At 44.5% G+C, this 21,941-nt stretch overlaps 1 protein-coding gene across 1 annotated transcript; it reads left to right on the plus strand.

Moving 5' to 3' along the window:
- Positions 1 to 1,845: 1,845 nt before the first annotated feature.
- sez6l2.L (seizure related 6 homolog like 2 L homeolog) lies at positions 1,846 to 21,898 on the plus strand. The gene is made up of 18 exons (XM_018240024.2): positions 1,846 to 2,312; positions 3,419 to 3,568; positions 8,350 to 8,586; positions 8,957 to 9,090; positions 9,841 to 10,033; positions 10,383 to 10,568; positions 10,829 to 11,009; positions 11,095 to 11,258; positions 11,698 to 11,892; positions 12,438 to 12,576; positions 16,028 to 16,224; positions 16,810 to 17,004; positions 18,294 to 18,485; positions 19,310 to 19,501; positions 19,785 to 19,823; positions 20,113 to 20,230; positions 20,633 to 20,735; positions 21,335 to 21,898. The coding sequence occupies exons 1-18, from the start codon at positions 2,255 to 2,257 to the stop codon at positions 21,362 to 21,364; spliced, it is 2,703 nt and encodes a 900-aa protein (XP_018095513.1). The 5' UTR covers positions 1,846 to 2,254; the 3' UTR covers positions 21,365 to 21,898.
- The last annotated feature ends 43 nt before the right edge of the window (positions 21,899 to 21,941 follow it).

Genomic DNA, 21,941 nt, shown 5'->3' on the forward strand with positions numbered 1-21,941 from the left:
ATGTGTGTGTAATGTGTGTGTGTGTAATGTATGTGTGTGTGTGTGTGTGTAATGTGTGTGTGTGTAATGTATGTGTGTGTGTGTGTGTGTGTATGTGGCCCATTACTGCTATGTGTATGTGTATAATGTGTGTGACATGTCAGGTCAGGGTGCTAGTCTATATGTTTGGGTGCATTTGAGTAAAGGGTGTTGCTATTTGGTAAGAGGTGATACGTAGATTCACTGTGGGTTCTCACTCCTGCTGCTGCTGATCTATGTCACCCTCTCTGCCTCTCTCTGTCCCTCCCATTGCCCCCAGCCCATTCCTCTATACACCATTCCCTCCTAGTCTTCCTATTGATTCTCTCTCTCTCCTCCTCCTCCTCCTCCTCCTCCTCCTCCCAGTGGCCGGAAGAGCCTGCAATGCAGAGACACAAAGAGGGGGAGTAGGGAGGGAAGGGAGGGGACAGGGGAGCAGCAACAGGGAGGCCAGAGCATTGGGGGAGGGAAGAAATGATAAAGACTCTGCTACATCTTGGGAAGGAGAGGGATAGACAGAGAGACAAGAGAGGGACAAATGAGACAGACACATAGACATGAGACTGCCCTGATATACACAACTGTCTCGTCATAATGGTCACATGATCTGTGTCCTGCTTCAGTCTCAGGCAGCAAGTGATGGAATGGGAGCTGTCCAGGGAATCAGGTGCTGAAATGGGAATGTTGGGGCAGAGGCTCCTCATCTCACTACTTACCCCTTTGTGCTGCTTCTGAGATTCATTGGAAGTCAGAGCTGTCTGTAGTGGGGAGCAAGCAGCCCAGACTGCCCCGGTGACCCCAAGAATAAAGTAAAGGAGCTCCATTGGGCCACAGAAATTAATGACAGGGCTGCACAATATGTTGGCGCTCTAAAAATACATGTTAATAATAATGTTGTTTGAAAAACCCACAACTGCCACATAAGTGGATTGTGATCTTAATAACCCTTTATATAATCCCCTATCTCTTACTGAACTACAAGTCCCACAATCCTCTGACATAGACAGGTTGAGATTTGTAGTTCTGTAACAGCAGCAAGAGCGTAACTACAGAGGAACCAGCACCTACAGCTGCAGGGGGGGCAGGAGATATAGGGGGTCCCATGGGGCCCTTAATTAATGAGCAGTTTCAATATATATTAGTGAAACAGGGGGCCCTAAAATGAATTTGCTCTGTAGCCCAGTAACATATATTTACGAAGACTGAATGATTATAAACAGGTTCTTTTATCTCGTACCCCTTCCATTTTGGTGGGGGGTGGGTTGGCGGGCAGTTACCTCAGTTCAATGCAAATCTATTCAACAAACTTGCCGAAGCTTAACCGTGTATTTAACTGGAGCCTTAGATGGAGTCCACTTGCTCAGAAAGTGAAAGGGGCCCTACAGTTTTCTGGCTGATACAGGATCATAGGGCCCATTAAGTAACACCAGAGCAGATTTGTTCCTCTGCAGCAGCCCATAGCAACCAATCAGAAGTCAGCTTTGATTGGTCTAGTCCAGATAAAATGATGAAAGTGCTCATGTGATTGGTTCCAGTGCAGATTGGCACCTGTGTGACCGAAGGAAGCGGCTGCTGCTTTGCACTTGTTTATGGTGTATCCCCCCCACGTTGTATATTTAATGCCCAAACCTGTGCCACTGGGTCCTATCACTGAGCATAAAGGGCAAACGTCAGATCCTGGCACATTGATTCTCGTTGGGGGGTATTTATGCCAGTGCCCCCTGTCCTCCAGTTTGCTAAGGATATGCAATGAACCCCCAGATGCACCACAGTAGTGAAGTTCCCCCTAATGATCAGGATTAACCCTGCCCCTCAGGGGTTAATCCCCTCCCTGTTTGTTTTCCCACAGGGGACAAGATTTTGTCTGAGTCCCATCTGGTAACACGTTGATTACCAGCAGCCTCTCCTCCCTCCCCCCAAGCCTCCCCTCCTCTTCCAAAACCCCATATTGATTCAGCTCCTGGCTAAAGAATCACCTTCAGCTGACAGACCCCCATCCACCATCCAGTCTGGAACACCAGGGGACCCCACAGCCCAGATCCCCCCGCATCTCATCCCCTAGAGGGGGCAGAAGTGAGTGAGGTGGGGGGGAGATTGGTAGGTGGGAGAGAGCTGCACCTTTTCCATAAGACACAAGGAGGTGTGTGTTCAGCCTCCTCACAGACAGCAGCACCGGCACCTTCTCACTGGATCCAGAGACTCCGCAGCCCTTCCCAGGGTCTATCCGGAGGGCAGGATGATGCCTCTCGCTGGGATTGCCTGGAATCTGATGCTGCTTTTCTCAGCTGTACAAGGTGAGGAGGGATAGAACTATATAACATCCATATATCTATATGTTTCCTATATACATACACTGACTGTCTGTAACACCCACATTAATAGGGGGGATTCACATATACTGCACCCGCAGCCCCTCTATACTCTCAATAATATGCACGGCTGCTGGGGGGGTCACATATATCTATATAAACACATTTATATCCAGTGCATCTGATATTTTATTTCATGTATAATGCTCATATATACACAGTATTATCCTGCGCCACGTACATTCTAGAGGCACAGACAGAGAATATACATACGCACATATTGGGGAATGAGGGTGAAGCAATTCTTCCTTAAGGCTCTATGTGCGACAGACTGAAAAAAAGGCCACTAATTGCTTTTGTCTATCTCTAGTACATGTACATTCATACATCAGAGTAAATATGGTATCTGTGCTGGGCAAGTATTCTCATATATCTTATATGTCAGTATATAAATGGATATATATAAGGTCTATAAGCCTGTATGGGTGGGAGGCAGCACTCGCTGATGTATGTGCTACGTGCTCCTGTAACACTCACAGGGTTAATCCCTCATACTGAGCAACCTGCTCCTCCTGCTGGACCCGGGCTTTGCACATCAGGTCCCCCAGGAGTTAGGTTATCTCATAGAGCTGTCACATGTGGGAGATATTTCATTTAAGGAGGGAGGACAGAGAGGGACAGGTGTCTTCAGTCCCTTCAGTCCTCCCTTCAGTCTCCCCTGCATCTCCATTCTGCTCCCTTCTCCTCCTGCTCTTGTAGATGCTTATTTTCTATCAGTTGCTGTGACCTTCTCCTGCTTCTCTCCCCCTCTTTGCCTTGGTGTGAGGATGAGACAAGGGGAGAGGAGAACGATGGGCAGATGGAATGAGATGGTAACAGAGGAGAAACCTGGAGAGAGGGAGATACAAACTAGTAGTTAAAGGGAGAGAGAACAAAGGAGAAGGGACCAACGCTGCAGGGATGGAATGAGAGAGGGAAGGTGCAACACATCAAGGCCATAGGCTTCCTGTAGGCTCAGGCTTATTTTGTATATAAGAAAAACGCCAATGATAACAGAAAATAGATCTGAGCATCTCTCTTCTGCCCCTTAGGTCTGCCCCTACAGGATGGGGAGGGTACACAGCCCCCTGACCTGCTGAATACACCCCCCAAGGGGAGCGTAGAACCTGTTGCTTTGGAGCAGCTCGTTCATCAGGCTATTTTGAAGAAGGACTTTCTGGCACAGGATGTCTTCTTCCCAGGTGAGGAGATGAGTTGGCTGAAGGAACCGTTCCTTGGTAGTTAAATCTGCAGGGACTGAGTTACCATTTAGTCATGGGAATTGTTTGCACAGTCACCAAGTGAGTCACAATGTATCTCTGAGCTGGTATGAAGGTCTCCTGGAATGGTGAACATTTCCATCTCTCTAAAATACCATCATCTCCATTCTGGGCCGCCATTCCATGCAAAGGACTGGAATTCTGGCTGACTGGCTGGAGCCTATGGTGGTGGTGGTCTATATTGGAGCTAAAGGAAAGGTAACTGAATTCCAGTCCCATGAGTTGGCTGATGGTATTTCGGATCTACACAGGTCTGCTGGGAAACCAGCAACTGCTAATCTTCCAGTTAGAAACATGAAATGTTCACTTAGATGAAATGTTCACTAGGTATTCTGAGCAGTGTCTTCTTATGAGTTGGCTGTGAAGGCTTCCACTGTGTTCTTGGTGGGAATGTATTCCAGTTATTCCTTGACTTGTTTAGGATGGACTTTCTAGTGCCTCTCTGTCCTCACAGATTTCTTCTAGTTTTGGCAAAGGTTCCTATTTTACTGCCCAAGAACATAAAAGCTGCCACGTAATGCTGACAATGTCTATTCAGATGTACCAGACCCTTCTTTCATGGACTTTCTCTTATTGCATAAACCATTGCCTGTTGCAGGGATGTCTGAGGATTCCTGAAGGCCTCACTGGTATAAAAACCATTATGATTGCCCTGTTAATGGTGTAGGGGTGTAGTTTCCCAGAACTAACTGAATTCTTATTACAGGTTATTGACCTAGTATTGGTTATCCATGACCTCATTACTATTTGATTGGAAACAAGCCAACAAATAGTGTCGTTTCACTTCCTACTCTTTCACCTGTCCATGATTCAGTCACTTCTGATTGGCCCACCTTAGGCTGACCTTTTATTTAATGACCAGTCATTGGTTTCTTTTTAGAGAACCATTTCTGGAGGGCATCTCACTAGTGGATTATGAATTCTAACATATCAAGTGCTACAGTAACAGTACTCTTGTAACTTATAGATACTCTATGAAAGTGTATTCCGGATTTTTCCATGCAGCAGGTAGATTCGTTGACATGCCACATATCTAAAGGCCTGATTTTGTTAATATATTGATGTCATGGAAAGAAGTCTATGGAGCTCTTGGGCAGACTGGGGCCATACAAATCTTTTGGACCCCTAGCTAGACAAGCCTGCTGTTTGTCATGGGAAGGATGTGTATTGCACAGGTTACTGACCAATGATAAACACTTTACATATATCATTTTAAGTTATAGGTATGACCTTTCTATCCTCTTGGAAATATTCATTTGTTCTGCCATTCTTCTAAATACAGACAGACCTTGGACATATTCCATCCCCAGAACTGACTTGCACCTACCTCTCGTATCCTGCTAATTACACTATGTACCTATACAGTACACCCCTGCCATATGTCTTTCCATTCTAGTCAGCACATTTGCTTATTTATAAATTAATAATATATGTGTTTTACTCCATTGCCACTCTGACATCATGACCAGTTAGTCATTTGTTTACCTAAAGTCCTCAGGCCTCTTCCATATCTAGTACAGCCAAATAACTATCCCACCTAGTCATCCCATTCTCCTATCTACATAAAGTCCTCAGACTTCTTCCATCCCCCGTACACAGACCTCTTCTGTCTTCAGTACAGCCTAATAACTATCCCACCTAGTCATCCCATTCTCCTATCTACATAAAGTCCTCAAGCTTCTTCCATCCCCCATACACAGGCCTCTTCTGTCGTCAGTTCAGCTTAATGACCATCCCACCTAGACATTCTATTCCAAGATCTACCTACAGTCCTCAGGCCTCTTCCATATTCAGTACAGCCTTATGACTAATGCACCCATTCTCTTATCTACCTAAAGTCCTCAGGCTTCTTCTATACCCAATTAGGCCTTATGATCATCCCACCAAGTTTTCCCATTCCCCTATCTACCTAAAGTCATCAGGCCTCATCCATCATGTACAGCCTTATGATCATCCCACCTCATCAGTCCCTTTCGCTTTCTACATAAGATTCATTCATCTAAATGATGTCCTTATGATCATCTCACCTATTCAGCCCATTCCCCTATATATCTAAAATTTCCAATCTCCTTCCATCCCCAGTATGACTATCCCACCTAGTCAGTCCATTCCTCTTTGTACCTTCAGACTTATTTCATCCTGTTGAGCTCAGGCTCCTTCCATTCCCAGTTCAGTCTTATAAGTGGCCCATACAGTCTGCTTGTGTCGGACTGGGATGCCAGGAGCCCACCAGAGACTTAGGCTGAGGGCCCATTTTCCAAACTATTATTCCTCCTCTCCTCATTCAACCTCTTTATTCTCCTAGTCTCTACATAATATACTCTATTCTTCCATTATTAAGCCTCTTTTCTCATAAATAAATAGGGAATGATCATGAAATAGGCCAAATGTTTAGCATCAAGAGGCCTACTAACACCTGGGCCCACTGGGAGTTTTCCTGGCTCCACTATTTCATCTCCAGGGCAGCCCTGCTGTATATCCCGTAGGATTTGTACCGGCAAATAACATGCAGTATGGAGGCACCATTAAATGTATGTTTTCCATTAGAAGATGTCTAAGTGGTAAATGGGTGAGCTTCAGCTAATTGCATTTAAAGAGAAATGTGATGTCAGTAGAAGTGCTGTAATATGATTGACTGATTTGCATGACTGGACAGCAATTATAGAAGGTTTTAGCCTGTGCCGGAGGGGCAGGGTAAACTGAAGAGAAGGGCTGTTTTTCTTTGAGTTCAGTATGAAACTAAAGGTATATATATATATATATATAAATAGACATTACACTCATGGCATTTACATGTTTTTGTGCCAAATGAGTTTGTAAGCCATACCAGTGTGGCAGCTCCATAAACCAGTGCTGTGTCTATGGCTGAGCAGAAAGAACTGTCCCTTGATGCAACGCGGTGAAGGCTGAGCTGCTCCTCATCCTCGCTGATTCTGCTCTGGCACACTTTCTATGGGGCAAAGCTGAGAGAAGGGGGTTATTTATGGATTCACGGGGGAAACCAGTAACCTTTGTTTGACAGGACTAGGCAGCTCCTCCTGGGAGGGAACGTCAGGGGAAGGGAGAGATTTACTGGGAGCAGCACTGGGACTTGCCGCAGCCACTTACTGTAGAAAGGAATGTGCGGGGCCTAGAAGCTTTACAGTCCAGAGAAAGAGCTTTAGCGGCAGAAAATCCCATTATTTCAGTGTTACGTGTAAATGCAATAAATATTCAAAGCAGCATCTGTCTACACCTTTTTGTTCTGTCTGTTCATGTCAGTTAATCAGTTGGCTTCTGCCATGTTGTTTCAGGAGTCAGTGCCAGCAGTGCAGATGCAATAAACAGCTAGACAGATGCTGCTTTCATTAGCAGTTACATTTACATGCAGCTATTGTAAATTTTTAACTCAAAAAAATGCTTACAGTTTTATTATATAATTATGCAAAAAAAAATAAAACATAGAAGGAGAGGAATGCATTGTTCTGCCTCTTTAATAAGTGCTGGTGTGGCCCCATGTGGAATGTGCAGTGCCGTTATGTCTCCAGTGCACAAAATGGACATTATGGAAATAGAGAGAATGCAGAGAAGAGCAAGAAAGCTAATAAAAGGAATAGAGGATTTCATGTATAATGACAGGCCGGCCAAGCTGGGATTAATTACACAGCAAGAGAGGCACTTATGGGGAATTATAGTCACTATGTATAAATATATAAGTGAGTTGATACATTAAGCCCTGCAGAAGCTTATTCATCAGTTCATATCTCTGGAGGACACAAAAGCATTCAATGAGATTAAAGCGAAGGAGATTCCGGGACGTGAAGGGTTCAAGAACAGGGAATTTGAGGATCTCTTATTATATTCATTTATTAAACTAATTCCAACTCAGCGGTTCATATCATTTCCCCATCAAAGTAACAGATTAGGGTTTAGTCAGGAGCCAGCCAGATACCTTCCAGTATAAACTGGGGCAGGAAACATGGGCTCCACTAGAGGGCGATCTCATTGGAACTGTCCCAGGAACTCTGTGCTAGACTGTAGCAACTGTAAGGTCACTGGTATACAGTGTCGGACTGGGATGCCAGGGGCTCACCAGAAAACCTTAGACCATGGGCCCACTATGCAAACTATTATTTTTCCTCTCCTAACTTAACCTCTTTATTCTCCTAGTCTTTTATATCTAATTATTATACTCTATTCTTCCATTATTAAGCCTAAAAAATAGGGAATGACCATGAAATAGGCCAAATGGTTAGAAGCAAGAGGTCCACTGACACCTGGGCCCACCGGGAGTTTTGCTGGTATCCCAGTGGGCCAGTACGACACTGCTGGTATAACTATATATACATATAAATGAATATATATATAATACACAGCACTGGGCAGAATGGAGCCAGCAAGGCTATTTCCCTCTTCTGGGGAACTTGTTTGTATTCCTGCTTGTTGGAACAAACCTTTTTTTAACCCCAGCGGCCACTAAGAAAGCAACTAAAATACTTGGAGTAGGGATGAACTTTCAGACCGGACTTTCCGGTTCCCTAGTGCCCATGATAATACCCAAACCCAGGGCATGTACTGGTATGCTAAGGATCACATGGGTTCAGATTAACTCACTTCTACTGGCAGGGTGAGAGATGTGGGACAATAGCTGTTCTTTTAATACAGGTGATGGGATCCCAAATGAAATAATGAGCACAACTGGCAATCTTTCTCTTCTTAAACAGGAACAACTGCCACCCCCACTCGGGCTGCTCCCATCTCTCTCACGGAGGGAGTTAGTGATGCTTCAGGGGTACTTACCACAGCAGTTGGGGGAGCCTTCTCTTTGCCTCCTCAGCTCAGCACCCTTGTTCCACCACCACCTGCACCCACTGGGGGTCCAGGACCCTCTCCTGAGGCAGAGGAGGAGACAACAACCACCCTGATCACTACAACAACTGTAACTACAGTACACAGTCCAGGTAAGGAATGGCCAAAATATTTCTGGGTCTGAATAGTGAATGCACATTTAAGGTCCTGTCTGTATATCCATGTGTACAGGGCTACAACCAACCTCTATTTAGAGTAGTAGAATGCCCAACATCAATGATAAGTGTCCCTAAACCCTCTGTATTGACAATCCTCCATGACATCAGAATGTAGAATGTAGTGGTGCAAAGGGCTGGCTGCCTGTTATACGACAATAACACAATAGGAGGTTTATGGTAAAGCCTTGGGTAGCCATATTAAAGACAAATGTAGCTCAAACCGTAACTACACCCTATTTATAAAGAGTCGCCCCACACATATACTGATAAACTGACATTCCTATCAATGACTTTACTTTTGCAGTGCTTTGTAATAACAACATCTCTGAGTCGGAGGGAGTGTTGGAGGCTCCTGAGTATGGAGGAAGCACTTTCTTTGGGGGTCTGGACTGTACCTACAGTGTGTCTGTGTATTTGGGCTACGGAGTGGAGATTCGGGTAAGTATGGGTCAGCAGGGAGACTGCTATACAGCTCAATGTAATAGAGATGGGTGTGGGAAGGGGAGGCCATTGTGTGACCAACTGCATTTCTCAACCAACTATTTTATTGTACTTCTTATAAGATACACCATAGCTGATTGGTGGTTTATTCTCCACATTCCTGTTCCATTCTAGAGCAAATCCAATCCTCCAAAAATAGTGGAAGGATCTGAGATGAGTCCGATCAGATAAAATGATGTTGATCGACACATAACGTTTATGCCATAAACGTTATGTGTCGATCAACATCATCTTATCTGATCGGACTCATCTCAGATGAGCATGAGCATGAGCCGAAAGGGGCAGTTTAAGAAAGTATATTGTGCCTTTTTCCTGGAGAAATCCATCTTGGACAAAAATGGCGAAATCCCTTCTTGTTTATGAGAGATTCCATCTTGGTCAGCCAATGTCCATCTTTGCCCACAGTATTTAGAAGTAAAGTGTGCCTAATGTAGTAATTAGAATCACTAATTTGTATTTACCTTCTTCTGGTTCCACTGGGGAAACACTTTGCCATGGCCTCCAATGAGAATAACTGCCCTGACACCCTATGATAATTACTCACCACCCAAACCTATTTCTAGTGAAATATATAGTGAAATATATAGTGAAATATATAGTGAAATAGTCCTAAAGATGACTTATTCCCTCTCAGGCATGTACAGAGCAGTATAGTGGTCATTGACTAATAGCTGGGCATTTATATAGGTGGAGAAGCTAAACCTGTCCAAGGAGGAAGCACTAAGCATAGAGGGGCTGGAGGAGGAGCGGCGTTTCCTGCTGGCCAATGAGACACTAATGGCTGAAGGTCAGGTGATCCGGAGTTCAACCAATCATGTTGCAGTACGCTTCCAAACATACCGTGCCACCAGTCCAGGGTCATTCAGACTCCGTTATCAAGGTAACTGCTCTGGTGCTACTGATACGCCTCTACTCCCCTCTTCTCATCTTCATCTAAATATTTAATCATTTAATTTCATAAATTCTATTAATGTTCTCTTCAAGGGAAATGTGTTTGGATAATGTTAGAGCATTAAGACTCCTGCCTTCTTAAAGTAGCAGTTTATGATATTTCCAAGCAGACTTCTCCCTCTATATAGGATAGGGCATGCACTGCCTCCCATGGAGGATCCTCTTATCAGCATACGCAAGAAAGCTGATACATAGAAACCCATGGCATCATGCTCTGAAGCATATCTGTTTAAAGTGCATGGAAGCTATTCATACATAACCTCTCCCTCTTCCCATAGCCTTTGTGCTCAGCTGTGTGTTCCCACCTCGGCCTGAGAATGGGGAGGTCACAGTAACAGGTTTACACCCAGGAGGAGCCGCCAACTTTCGTTGTTCTCCAGGATTTACCCTGAAAGGTGGTGAGTCCCTTGTCTGCCTCAACATCAGCCGCCCTGAATGGAGTGGGAAGCCACCAGTGTGTGCAGGTGAGTGGGGCATTTAATGGGCATTTGGAGGCCAAGCCATGTAGCTGGTGTAGCCCACTAGGTCTTTCAAGAAAGCTACAGTCTATGGTGTATATGGTGGAGGTATAACTGAAGCAGGGAAGCCAGATGTTATCATTATAGTGAGATCCAATGGATATGAATAGTGTAGGGAAGCAAGATTTTAGAGATGCAGGGTGACCCATTAGGGCAGAAAGCTGCATAATTAGTAGATTAAGCAGAACCTTCTCTACATCCCATAGCATCCTGTGGGGGAGTAATCCGGAATGCCACCGTGGGGCGCATCGTCTCCCCTGATATTACCACCAGTCATGGCAACAATCATGGTAATAACCTGAGCTGCCATTGGCTGATCGAAGCAGCAGAGGGGCAGAGGTTACACCTGCATTTTGAGAGGGTGTCAATGGATGAGGACTATGACAGGTCAGTCACCTCCTGAAGCTCCTGGCACCTTCTATAAATTCCTGTCTCTCTCATGTCTCTTATTCCTTTCTGGCTTTGTTCTCAGGCTCATTGTACATTCAGGAAGTTCTCCTCTTTCTCCTGTCATCTATGACTCAGATATAGACGATGTCCCAGAGAGGGGCCTGCTGAGTGATGCACAGTCTCTTTATGTTGAACTCATCTCTGAGAACCCAGCATTCCCTCTGCTGCTCAGCTTGCGCTATGAAGGTGGCTGTTTCTTTCTTCTCTTGATTTGGGTTTCTCCTGTGCTTCCCACTGCCCCTCTGTTGTCCCATCTTATCTTGTCTTCCTGTAAAAATTCTCACTGCACAACTATTTATTTTTCTGTCAATGGTTTCTGATTGTATTCCATGTGTCCCATCCTAACAGACTGTATATTATGCTATAAATTTGTCTACTACGTCCTCATTCTATGCACCATAAGTCAATACCAAATGCATTGTCTCCTGTACTAATCAAAATTCAGCAGGAGCATTTGTAGGTATAGTAACCCCTTGAGTCTCTCCCCACCATGACTCCATTGTCTCTATTTCTTTCACTCTTCTGCAGTCTCATAATTGTCTGTTTCTCCACACCTACCTCTAACCACTTTCCCACCTACCTGTCTCTCTCCTCTTGGCTCACAACTCTTTCTCTTCCTGCTTAGTATTCTCAGAGTCTCACTGCTATGAACCATTCTTGGCCCACGGTAATTTCACCACAACGGACCCTCTCTATGCTCCTGGTTCCCTGGTTTCCTTCTCCTGTGTTGCAGGATATATGCTGGAGCAAGGGCCTCCTGTTATCGAGTGTGTGGATCCTGCTGACCCCCACTGGAACGAGAGTGAACCAGTCTGTAAAGGTGAGTGGTGGGACAAGAGTAAATGGAACTGGAAGGACAACAGGTCTTGATACCTACTGGTTTACCCATGTCTGATACTGGACATCAAAGACACCATTAATAACTGCACCTTGATACTTAGATGGGAAACCCGTCATTAATGACCCTGCATGGGCCCAACTTCCCTACCTGCCCCCAGGCAGCCAAATACATCTCCCAAGCAGAGTCAACTCCATCATATAGGGTCATGCTGGGCCAGTCACCCAATATTTCCCCAAGTGCAAGATTTCTACAGAAGCCCCAGAGATATTAAGTATATTTCAAGGGCTCAGAAGGCTCTGTTATATCATTAACAAGTAGCTATGGTATTAAATGATTAATAATGAGAGCTAGTTAGACAATCACATCTTGCTCCATAAGTTGCTAGGCAACACGTTCTTCGATAGGGTTACACTTAAAAGGCTAATTTAGTCAATATAACATTTCCCCAGGCAATAAAACCTAGTTTCTTTCCTATTTGCCACTTATACTCATTTTCCACCCACGCTCTTTTCTTTGCATCACAGCACTGTGCGGAGGGGAGATTTCTGAGCCCGCAGGGGTGATCCTGTCTCCTGATTGGCCACAGAACTATGGGAAGGGGCAAGACTGTGTATGGGGCATTCATGTGCAGGAGGACCGGAGGGTTCTGCTCGAGATTGAGATGTAAGTATGATATACTGGTATATACTCCTATCCTAATATTTATATTGCTTCCTCAGCAGGATAAATATAGTCCCAAACTCTCAATACAGCTTCAAGTATATAGTTCACTTTTATTTAAAGAGACACAGCTCTTAAATCTGATGAGGGTTGATGCTTCTTCTACAGAGATATTGTCCTCAGGAACCTATATTGATCTGTATGAGGCACTTGCCAATGCTCAATTAAACATGCCAATTGTTATGTTTTGGGTAGCCGAGGATGAGTAGAGTATAACAGTGCTTCATTAGCAGAGACTCATGCAGCCATTACGCAACAGTAACTTTCACTTTCACTTTTAAGTATGCACAGTATAAGTCTGGGCACAGAAACATCTACAGGCCATTAGTATAAACACCACATATCCCCCTATAGTAGGAAAGCATGTGGGCAAATGTAATAAACAACAACAATGCATCTTAAAGCAATAATATACATTATTCACATCACATAGTCCTTGGTCCATGCAGGTAGTTTTCTGATTCTCTCAGTATGCCTTATACTGTAGGTTCACTTTCTTCAGGCCTATTGCAGTTGACATCAGGAGTAGGAAAATGTCCTTCATCAAATGGAGCTTCTCCAAAGTCATATCTAACAGGAGCAAGAGGACTTGCATTCCATATGCGTCCATCAGACAGTTTATATGTGTATGGTCCTCGCTGGCGTCTCATTTCAAGTGGTGTAGTAAATTTAGATTGTCCTTGTTTCAGTATTCCTGGTTTCTTAATTCTGACTAAAGATCCAGGCTGAAAGTGTACTTCTCTGGCACCACGTTTTCTGTCAGTATAAGCCTAGCATTTGGCTTGTTGATGTTTCACAATGTCAGCAGTAGATGATTTTGTAGGAACAGTATTTTGTGGAAGTTTGATGTCTGCAATATGTAACTTAGTGCACATCTGTCTGCCATGTAATAATTCAGCTGGAGATGATTGGGTTGTTGCATGGAGCGTTGCTCTGTAGTTATGTAGGAACTCTGTTGTAAATACTTTCCAAGATTTCCCAGTAAGATTTGCTGTCTGTAGTGCTTCTTTCAGACTTCTGCTGAATTGCTTGATTTCTCCATTTGCTTGTGGGTAATACACTGAAGATTTCCTATGCACAATATTCCTCTCTCTCAGAAATGATTCAAACTCAGATGAGACAAACTGTGGTTCCTTATCTAATAATAACTCCTTTGGATTACCTTCTCTGCTGAAGACTGTAGGCAGAAATATGTTATTACTTTAGCTGATGTTATATGAGAAACAAATGCAATTTCAGGCCATTTACTGTAATAGTCTATCAAGGTTAAGCAAATCTACAGTCTAAAGGAGCATCTGTAAAAGGTTTTTGCCATTCTGATCAGGGAATGGTACTGGTTTTACATCTGGTCTCAACTTAACTTTGTGTACAAAGTTCTTTGCACAACCCAGTGAAGTTTTGCTTTGTGGTGAAATTTTAGACACTGGCTGTGTGGCAGGCACTGGTGCTGTAGTAATGAGACCATCAACTAATTGTAGGTTTAATGCAGCAAAGAGATCCCTTCCAAGTATAGCAGTTCCCTTATTCACAATGTAAAAGTCACATTTTGCAGTATTTGATTCACATTGTACAGTCACTGGCAAGCAACCAAGCACAGGGACTGGATCCTTTAATTAACTGACCAGTCTCAGGGCAGGTGCAACAAGCGGATCTTTTGTAAAGTATTTCAAGAAAATCTCCTTTGGTTGTATAGAAAGAGCTGAACCTGTATCACATCAGGTTAATGGGGTGTCCCTTGTCAGCAGAAGCAGTACTGACACTGACATGAACTTGTCTGGAATAAATGTACCAGCTTTATCCACACTGAATACTGTAACATTTGTAGTAGTGACTTCATGAACATCTTTAGCAGAACTACAGCAGATCTTAGCAAAACGTCCAACCTTTGTGCATTTGCGGCACCGTTTAGCTTTTGCAGGACATGTAACATGATTTGCAGTGTGTTGTGTTGAACCACAGCGAAAGCAGTATTTTCTATTTGTATTTGCTGTTTGGTTTTGCAGTGTAGGTGAATCCCTTTCCTTAGCAATGTATTTTGCCTGTGACTGTGCATTATTAGGCCCCAGTGCTGAATTCACAGTCTGTACATTCCCAGCATTTCCCTGACTGAGAGTTTTAGCCTCTGCCACTGCTGTTTCCATTTGGCTAGCAACTGTAATAGCCTTTGCAAGGGTTAAATCCTGTTCTAAGAGCAGTCTCTCTCTAATGTAAGGCGAGTTTGTTTTTTCCACTATTTGGTCTCTTAGCATTTCATCTGTTAGATTCCCAAACTCACAGGTAACAACCAGCTCTCTAAAAGCTGCTACAAATTGTTCTGTGGATTCGCCATTACGTTGTCCACATTGGCAGAATTTATATCTTTCAGCAACCACATTTACTCTTGGCACGAAAAAGTTCTTTATAGCAGTAAGTGCAGTTTCATAAGTCTCATCAGGTAATAGTAATGTATAGAATATACGCTGTCCCTCTGCTCCCAGGCAGTGAATAAGTAAAGCTTTCTAGCAGCACAAATCTCCCCTTGGTCAGCAGAAATAATTTAATTTTCAAACATATGGATCCAAGCAGTAAAAGGTATGGTAGGCTCCCCAGGGTTTGAAGAAAAGGTGCAGGCTGCTGCAGAGGTAGAAGAGACATCTTGTCACCAATCTGTTATGTTTGGGTTGCCGAGGATGAGTAGAGTATAACAGTGCTTTATTAGCAGGCTCTCAAGCAGCCATTACACAACAGTAACTTTCACTTTTAAGCCGTCAGGAAGTATGCACAGTATAAGTCTGGGCACAGTGACATCTACAGGCCATTTCTATAAACACCACACCAATGATTGGAAGAAAAATAAATGGATTTGCCCTGTAATATTCTTCATCAATATAACAATGTTCTATATTCTGCCCAGAGAGTCACCATGAAACAGCTTCAGTCTTTGCCCAGTTGGAAAGCTGGAAATAGAGACAGTGGGGGTCATTTATCAACACTGGGCAAATTTGCCCATGGGCAGTAACCCATGGCAACCAATCAAATTGCTGCTTTCATTGTTCTACTTGCAGCTGGCTTTAAAAAGCTAAACACTGATTGGTTGCTATAGGTAACTGCCCATGGGCAAATTTGCCCAGTGTTGATAAATTAGCCCCAGTGTTTGGGAAACAGAAGAGGATTTCCCCATAAGATGTACCATTTTTAAAAGCTAAATATTGTTTTTAGCCCAGCTTTCAATATAGGGGGTACCATACATTAATTACCAAGGGCGCTGGGCTGAGGGTGCTGTGTCCGAATCTAGTCTGGGGCTGATTCTCCTGGTCCTGTAGTATTCACACCAGATGTCTGTTTTGGGGCAAAATGTGGGTTCCTACACAAATTGTGTCTCTGCATGATTTAACCAAAGCCTATTCATCCACAGCCTGAACATCCGGCGCAGCGATGCTCTTACCGTGTATGACGGAGATGATCTGACAGCCCGGGTCTTGGGTCAGTACATGGGTGTCCACCAAAGGTTCAACCTTTTCTCTTCAGCCAATGATGTGACCCTACAGTTCCAGTCTGACTCCAATGGCCCAGTGTTCAGCCTTAGTCAGGGCTTCATCATTCACTTCAAAGGTACCAAGTTCTGTCCAATTCTATCCTATGACTCTGTGCAAACAAATCTATAACTCCACATAGCTCTCAGTGGAGACAAAGGGAGGAAGGTGGAATTGTGTCCCAGGCATATCTAGAGCATATTCAGGCTTGGAACTGTATGAAATAAACCAACCCAAACTCTGCCCCAGAACTCTTGTACCTCCAGAATTTGTTCCTTCATTGAACAAAGGACCCACTATGGATAGAAGCCTGGGGGTAATGCAAATGAACATTCTGGGAATAAAAATGATGAATAGAAGTGGATTGTGGGAAACATAAAGGAATAACATCATTGTGTAATGAATAAGTAGAGTTCTTTTACTTTCTATGTAATGCGTGGTTCATATGTTATACAATTATATCAGTTACCAGTTCAATACATTCATTTAATTTGTCTTAGCTAAGTCTTCTTGTCCAGCCTGACTTGTGGCCTCCATGAGTGTCCCACTGTCCCGTGGCCCCGCAAAAAATACAATGTTGCTTTTAGCAGGCTCAGCAATGTTCTGAGTATTCAAGGTGAGGGATTTCAGGGGTGTCACTCTTACTGTTCCATTTCTCCTATAGAGGTGCCACGGAATGACACGTGTCCGGCTCTTCCTGAGGTTCCAAATGGCTGGAAGACGTCCTCACACCCAGACCTGATCCGTGGGACTGTAGTGACCTATCAGTGTGAACCTGGCTACGATATCTCTGGCTCTGATATACTCACTTGCCAATGGGATCTCTCATGGAGTAATGCTCCTCCGACTTGTGAGAAAAGTGAGACATGTTTCCTTTTGTCTTGCACTGCAGATACCTGCTGGGGTCATAATATGCTTGTAATAAGAGAAACAGAGGGTAGAGAGTTGTGGAGGAGGCAGAGGCAGAGGCAACACAGAGTGGGAAAGGAGAGGGGTAGAAGAGGAGAGGGTATGAAGCAGTGAGGAGACTGGGCACAGAGAAGGGTAGAGGAAGAGATATTGGAGAAGGACCAGTGAGGAGGGCACAGAGATGGTGTAAGATGGTGGTAGAGGAGGAAAGGGCATGGAGATTGGAGAAACAGCAGTGAGAAGAAAGAGACAGCACAGAATGGAGAAGGAGAGAGGTAAAAGAGGAGATAGCATGGAGCATTGAGGAGGCATTAAGGGGACAGAGATGGACAGAGAATGAGAGGGCATGGAGATTGGAGAAACAGAAATGAGAAGAAAGAAACGGCACAGAAATGGAGAAGGGCATACAAGAGGAGAGGGCATGTGGCATTAAGGAGGCATTTTGTGTAAAAAAAATAAGAATGTACCAGTGCATTATATTCATACTGTTTCTCTACTTTTTCAGGCTGATTCATTGAATATTTCTGCAAAAACCCTAATAATCCCTCCCTTCTCTTCCACTTGCTGCTCCCTGAATTCCCAGGCTGTGCACTCAGCTCACTGCACTGTAGGACAGGAACCAATCAGCAGCTAGCAGGACCTGATAGGGAACTGAAGCCTGTCTGTGCTTGTGTGACTGCAGGGCTGTGATTGGCTGTCCCCCTCCTATTGTGCTTCTGGCAGGGACACGCCCACCCCTCATTTGAAACACAGACAGGGACCAGAGAACATCTATAGGGAGCTCCAATAAAGGGGCTATATTTAAAGATAATATTCATTTTTAGCACCATGTAAAAGAAACACCAGATATTACTTATAATTGCCTACAAAATTAGGGTTTTTTCATTCATCTCCTTTAAGGGGACAGAGATGGATAGAGAAGGAGAGGGCATGGAGATTGTAGATGGAGCATTGAGGAGGCAGAGAGAGCACAGAGATGGATAGAGAAGGAGAGGGCATGGAGATGAGGGTAAAGGGATGGATAGATGGAGTGGAGAAGAGGGAAGAATGCAAATTGTGTTGATGTTCCAGGTTTTCAATAAGGTATTGGCACCCCCATGTCATACACCAATAGGATTGTGTTGATGTAGAAATATTTCAATATAATGTGTAACTCTATTGGTGCGTGACATGACCTGGGTGGATCCATTACTTTCCTTGCCTGTATGATATAATGTGTGTCTGCCTCTGTTCCTCCAGTTTTGAACTGCGCGGACCCTGGAGAGATCGCTAATGGCCTACGAAGGGCATCTGACCCACGTTTCCCTATAGGCTCTCACGTGCAATACTCCTGTAATGAGGGCTATACTCTAGAGGGGAGTCGCACTCTGACTTGCTACAACCGAGACACAGGGACCCCCAAATGGAGTGACCGCATCCCCAAGTGTGTCTGTGAGTTATACGCACATCTTATTTATAAGCCACAATGGGGGCTGCCTGTGACTAACATGGTGAAACGTGGTGGGGGCAGTTAACCATTGAAGGGAAATATAATGTAAGCAACAGTAGGCCCTTGAAAACTCACCTACATGCATGTTGCTCTGCATTGGGCTGCTGTATGATTCCATAGCCGGTTCTAGTCTACTACCTTCTGGGTCTGGGCACCTGCTGGAGGAGCATAATACTACTGGATCCCGCAGGCCCAACGTGATAAAAAAAAATTCCCTGACTTATTGGTAGTCAATTGAATTGCAGGGGAATTATGCAGTGTGACCAGCTCCTGTCAGCCAATGACTGCCCAGAAAGCAGAAACTCAAAGTGATTGGTTGAGGGCTCCACACAGGTTTTAAAGGGATGATATCATCCAGGATGGTCCATTTTTAGAATCTTTATTTCACAATTAGTATACAGGCTGCATTGTGCCCCCATGTGGACAAGCCTGGCTGCTCAACTTCCATGCAGTACCCACAACAACCACATGGTGTCACTGGCACTATTATAGTTTTCCAACAGCCAATCACTGCAGTGTTCTTTCTGCATTTAGCTGAGCAAGTAGCACAAGATGCGAGTAAATGACCATTTGCATCATGTTATGCACATATTGTTACTGGGCGGCCAGCAGAAACCCACTTTTCTCTTTGTGGCCCTATACAAGAATAATATTGTCATCTACGGAGATGCCATAAATAGGGCGACTACCCAAGCTGTTGGGCAATGCAGAGAGTCAAGGGTGGCAGTAGATGGCAACCTCTGATTTATTGTAATGTCCTTTGCAGTGAAGTACGAGCCATGTCTGAACCCCGGCGTGCCAGAGAATGGCTACCAGACTCTCTATAAACATCACTACCAAGCAGGGGAGGCTCTGCGATTCTTCTGCTACGAGGGCTTCGAGCTCATTGGGGAAGTCACAATCACCTGTGCCCCTGGGCACCCATCACAATGGACCAGCCAGCCCCCACTGTGCAAAGGTGAGTCTGCCCCATAATGACACGTTAGGAGCACAACTACTGCACAACAACAGCTATAGAACTGTAGGTCAGGTCTTCCAAGGCCACTACACAATCCAAAGGCTAAATTAGCACCTATAGTAGCAAATTACCCCCAGAATATCACATTTCTACCATAAAGCTACCTCTAGGCAAGCACAGGCAATTTTTGGGGCCCAAAAAATTGGTTGTAGTTGGCTATAGTATTTCATACTGAAAGGGTAAGTGTAACCACACACACTAATGGCTGATTCTTTCCCTTTAGTTGCGTATGAGGAGCTGCTGGATGACAGGAAGCTGGAAGGTTTGCTTTTGTGACATCATAACCTGTCTTGACATCAGGACACTTGTTTCCATTTCTATGAACGCATCACCATTACTCTTGCATTCCATTGGTTGCCCTGCCTGCCACTCATGCATTATTCTGTGTCAGTTCCACTTCTGCTGGATTATACATCACTTCCTGCCATGTGTCCATCACTCTTCCTTTTGCTTCATGTTTGAGGTGTGTGGTCCTTCTAAGACTTCTGTGGGTGAGTCCAAAAGACAGTGGTGGGCTCTGATTGGTTCTTCTTCTTTGTCTCTTCACGCAGTGACCCAGACGACTGACCCTTCCCACCAAATGGAAGGCGGGAACATTGCCCTTGCTATCTTTCTGCCCATTATCTTGGTCATCTTGTTGATTGGAGGCATTTATATCTACTACACCAAGTAGGTTGGCCATTGGCAGGAGGGAAAACTCGGTTCTTGCCCATGTATTAGCCATTGTTGCAGAACCCGTGACTCTCTGGTTGGTGCAAAAAATGAACACCTGTTCCGGGGCAGATTCAGTCTGAAGGTCATTACTTGAAAGCCATTAATCCTCATTTACTGTTAGGTACAGGCAATGGCCCCGTTATTGAGCTCATGGCATTGGGCGCAAGCCTTAGTGAGGAGCAGTAACCTTTAGTATGTTCCACCACCACCACCTATGGTAAAGCTTTTGTAATAATTGGGCTCTTCCAATGCACTTGTCATGTAATTATTATACCTCAAGGCAATGGGAAATGGTTTTCAAGCCAATTGTGAAACCTAGACTCTAATCCTTTATCATCTTCTTCTGCTGCTCCTTAGGTTCCAAGGGAAATCGCTCTTTGGATTCTCATTCCCAGCATCTCACTCCTATAGTCCCATCACCGTGGAGTCTGACTTTAACAACCCATTATACGAGGCTGGGGTGAGTGAGAGATTGGGGTGTATACGGGTAGCATTGTAGTGTGTGAGTGTGTAACAAAATGCTTGTGGGGTGGGACACAGGGAATGTGCTTGTGTGAAGGTTGTGTCTGTAGCAGGCGGGCCATGTGACAGAAGGGGAGTTATCCAATCAACAGGGGGCAAATATTTGGGTTAATAAGGAATGGGTAATCCTATTGGTGCCGCACTGGAAAATGCTGAGGCCTAAGGAAAAGTTCTTATTCTGTTTACAGGGAGGGTGCTGGGTGGTACGAGGTTATGGGTGCTGTGAATGGGTGCACATAAGAGGGACATGTCACATAGGGGTGCATGAGAGGAAGGTAAAGCAATGCCTGATATACAGGGTTTTTGGGGTGAGTAGAATGGGTGCAGGAAGGTTTGTATGGTGACCACTGGGTGTTAGAGCTCTGTAAGTTTAGTTTTTTTTGGGGGGGGGTTCTGTATTTTGTTATTGAGAGAAGGGGGGTGTTTTGCAGGGTGTGAGTTTGAGGGGACAGAAGATGGGGGGTGGTAGCGACTGATTTCCATTCCACAGGAGAAGTGTCGGAGGCTTTGCATCTAATGACTTGTCTCTTGTTTCAGGATACACGGGAATATGAAGTGTCGATCTGAAGAGGGGGCAGTTATGGGATCGGGGGTACGGGCATATACGGGAATGTATCTAATATTCACAGAATGAGGGGGTCGTTATGTACAGAGCTGCACCGCCCCTCACCAACCGACCTTCCATCCTTCACCTCGTGATGTTCCATCGCTCACCGTGTGAACTTTCACTTTTGTTAATAATTAAAATGTCATTTGTGCCAAAGTAACCCTTTCAATGCCTGGGCTCCTGCATGGGGCTGCAGAATGTCACCCCTCCCCCATCAAATGTGCAGAACATCTCTCCAACAGTGCTCCTCAGCATCCAACCATTACCATAGTGCCCTGGTGGAGGAGGAGCGCAAGCTCAGTTGCCAAGCCCACAATTTTGTCTCATCTGTTGGATAACCTACTTATGGAAAAATACCTACGAAGCTGCGGTTTCTGTTAGTGAACAGCGGCAGATAATCTTAGATCTCCCCCACGGCGTTTGTCTGCATCACTCCCAGTTACGCTTCTCAAACTGGCTTTATTTTCAGGCAATAAAGAGCGAGATTTGTAAAATAAAGGCTCCTGTTATCAACACACTGTGGGCAATGGGGCCCCT

Source organism: Xenopus laevis, chromosome 9_10L (genome assembly GCF_017654675.1).
Source record: "Xenopus laevis strain J_2021 chromosome 9_10L, Xenopus_laevis_v10.1, whole genome shotgun sequence".
Classification (NCBI taxonomy): Eukaryota; Metazoa; Chordata; class Amphibia; order Anura; family Pipidae; genus Xenopus; species Xenopus laevis.

Excerpts from the sequence above, each read along its gene's own strand:
- sez6l2.L (XM_018240024.2), top strand. The coding sequence starts at position 2,255 with ATGATGCCTCTCGCTGGGATTGCCTGGAATCTGATGCTGCTTTTCTCA. Across the intron at positions 2,313-3,418 it reads GCTTTTCTCAGCTGTACAAG|GTCTGCCCCTACAGGATGGG; the intron begins GTGAGGAGGGAT and ends TCTGCCCCTTAG. Across the intron at positions 16,225-16,809 it reads CTTCATCATTCACTTCAAAG|AGGTGCCACGGAATGACACG; the intron begins GTACCAAGTTCT and ends TTTCTCCTATAG.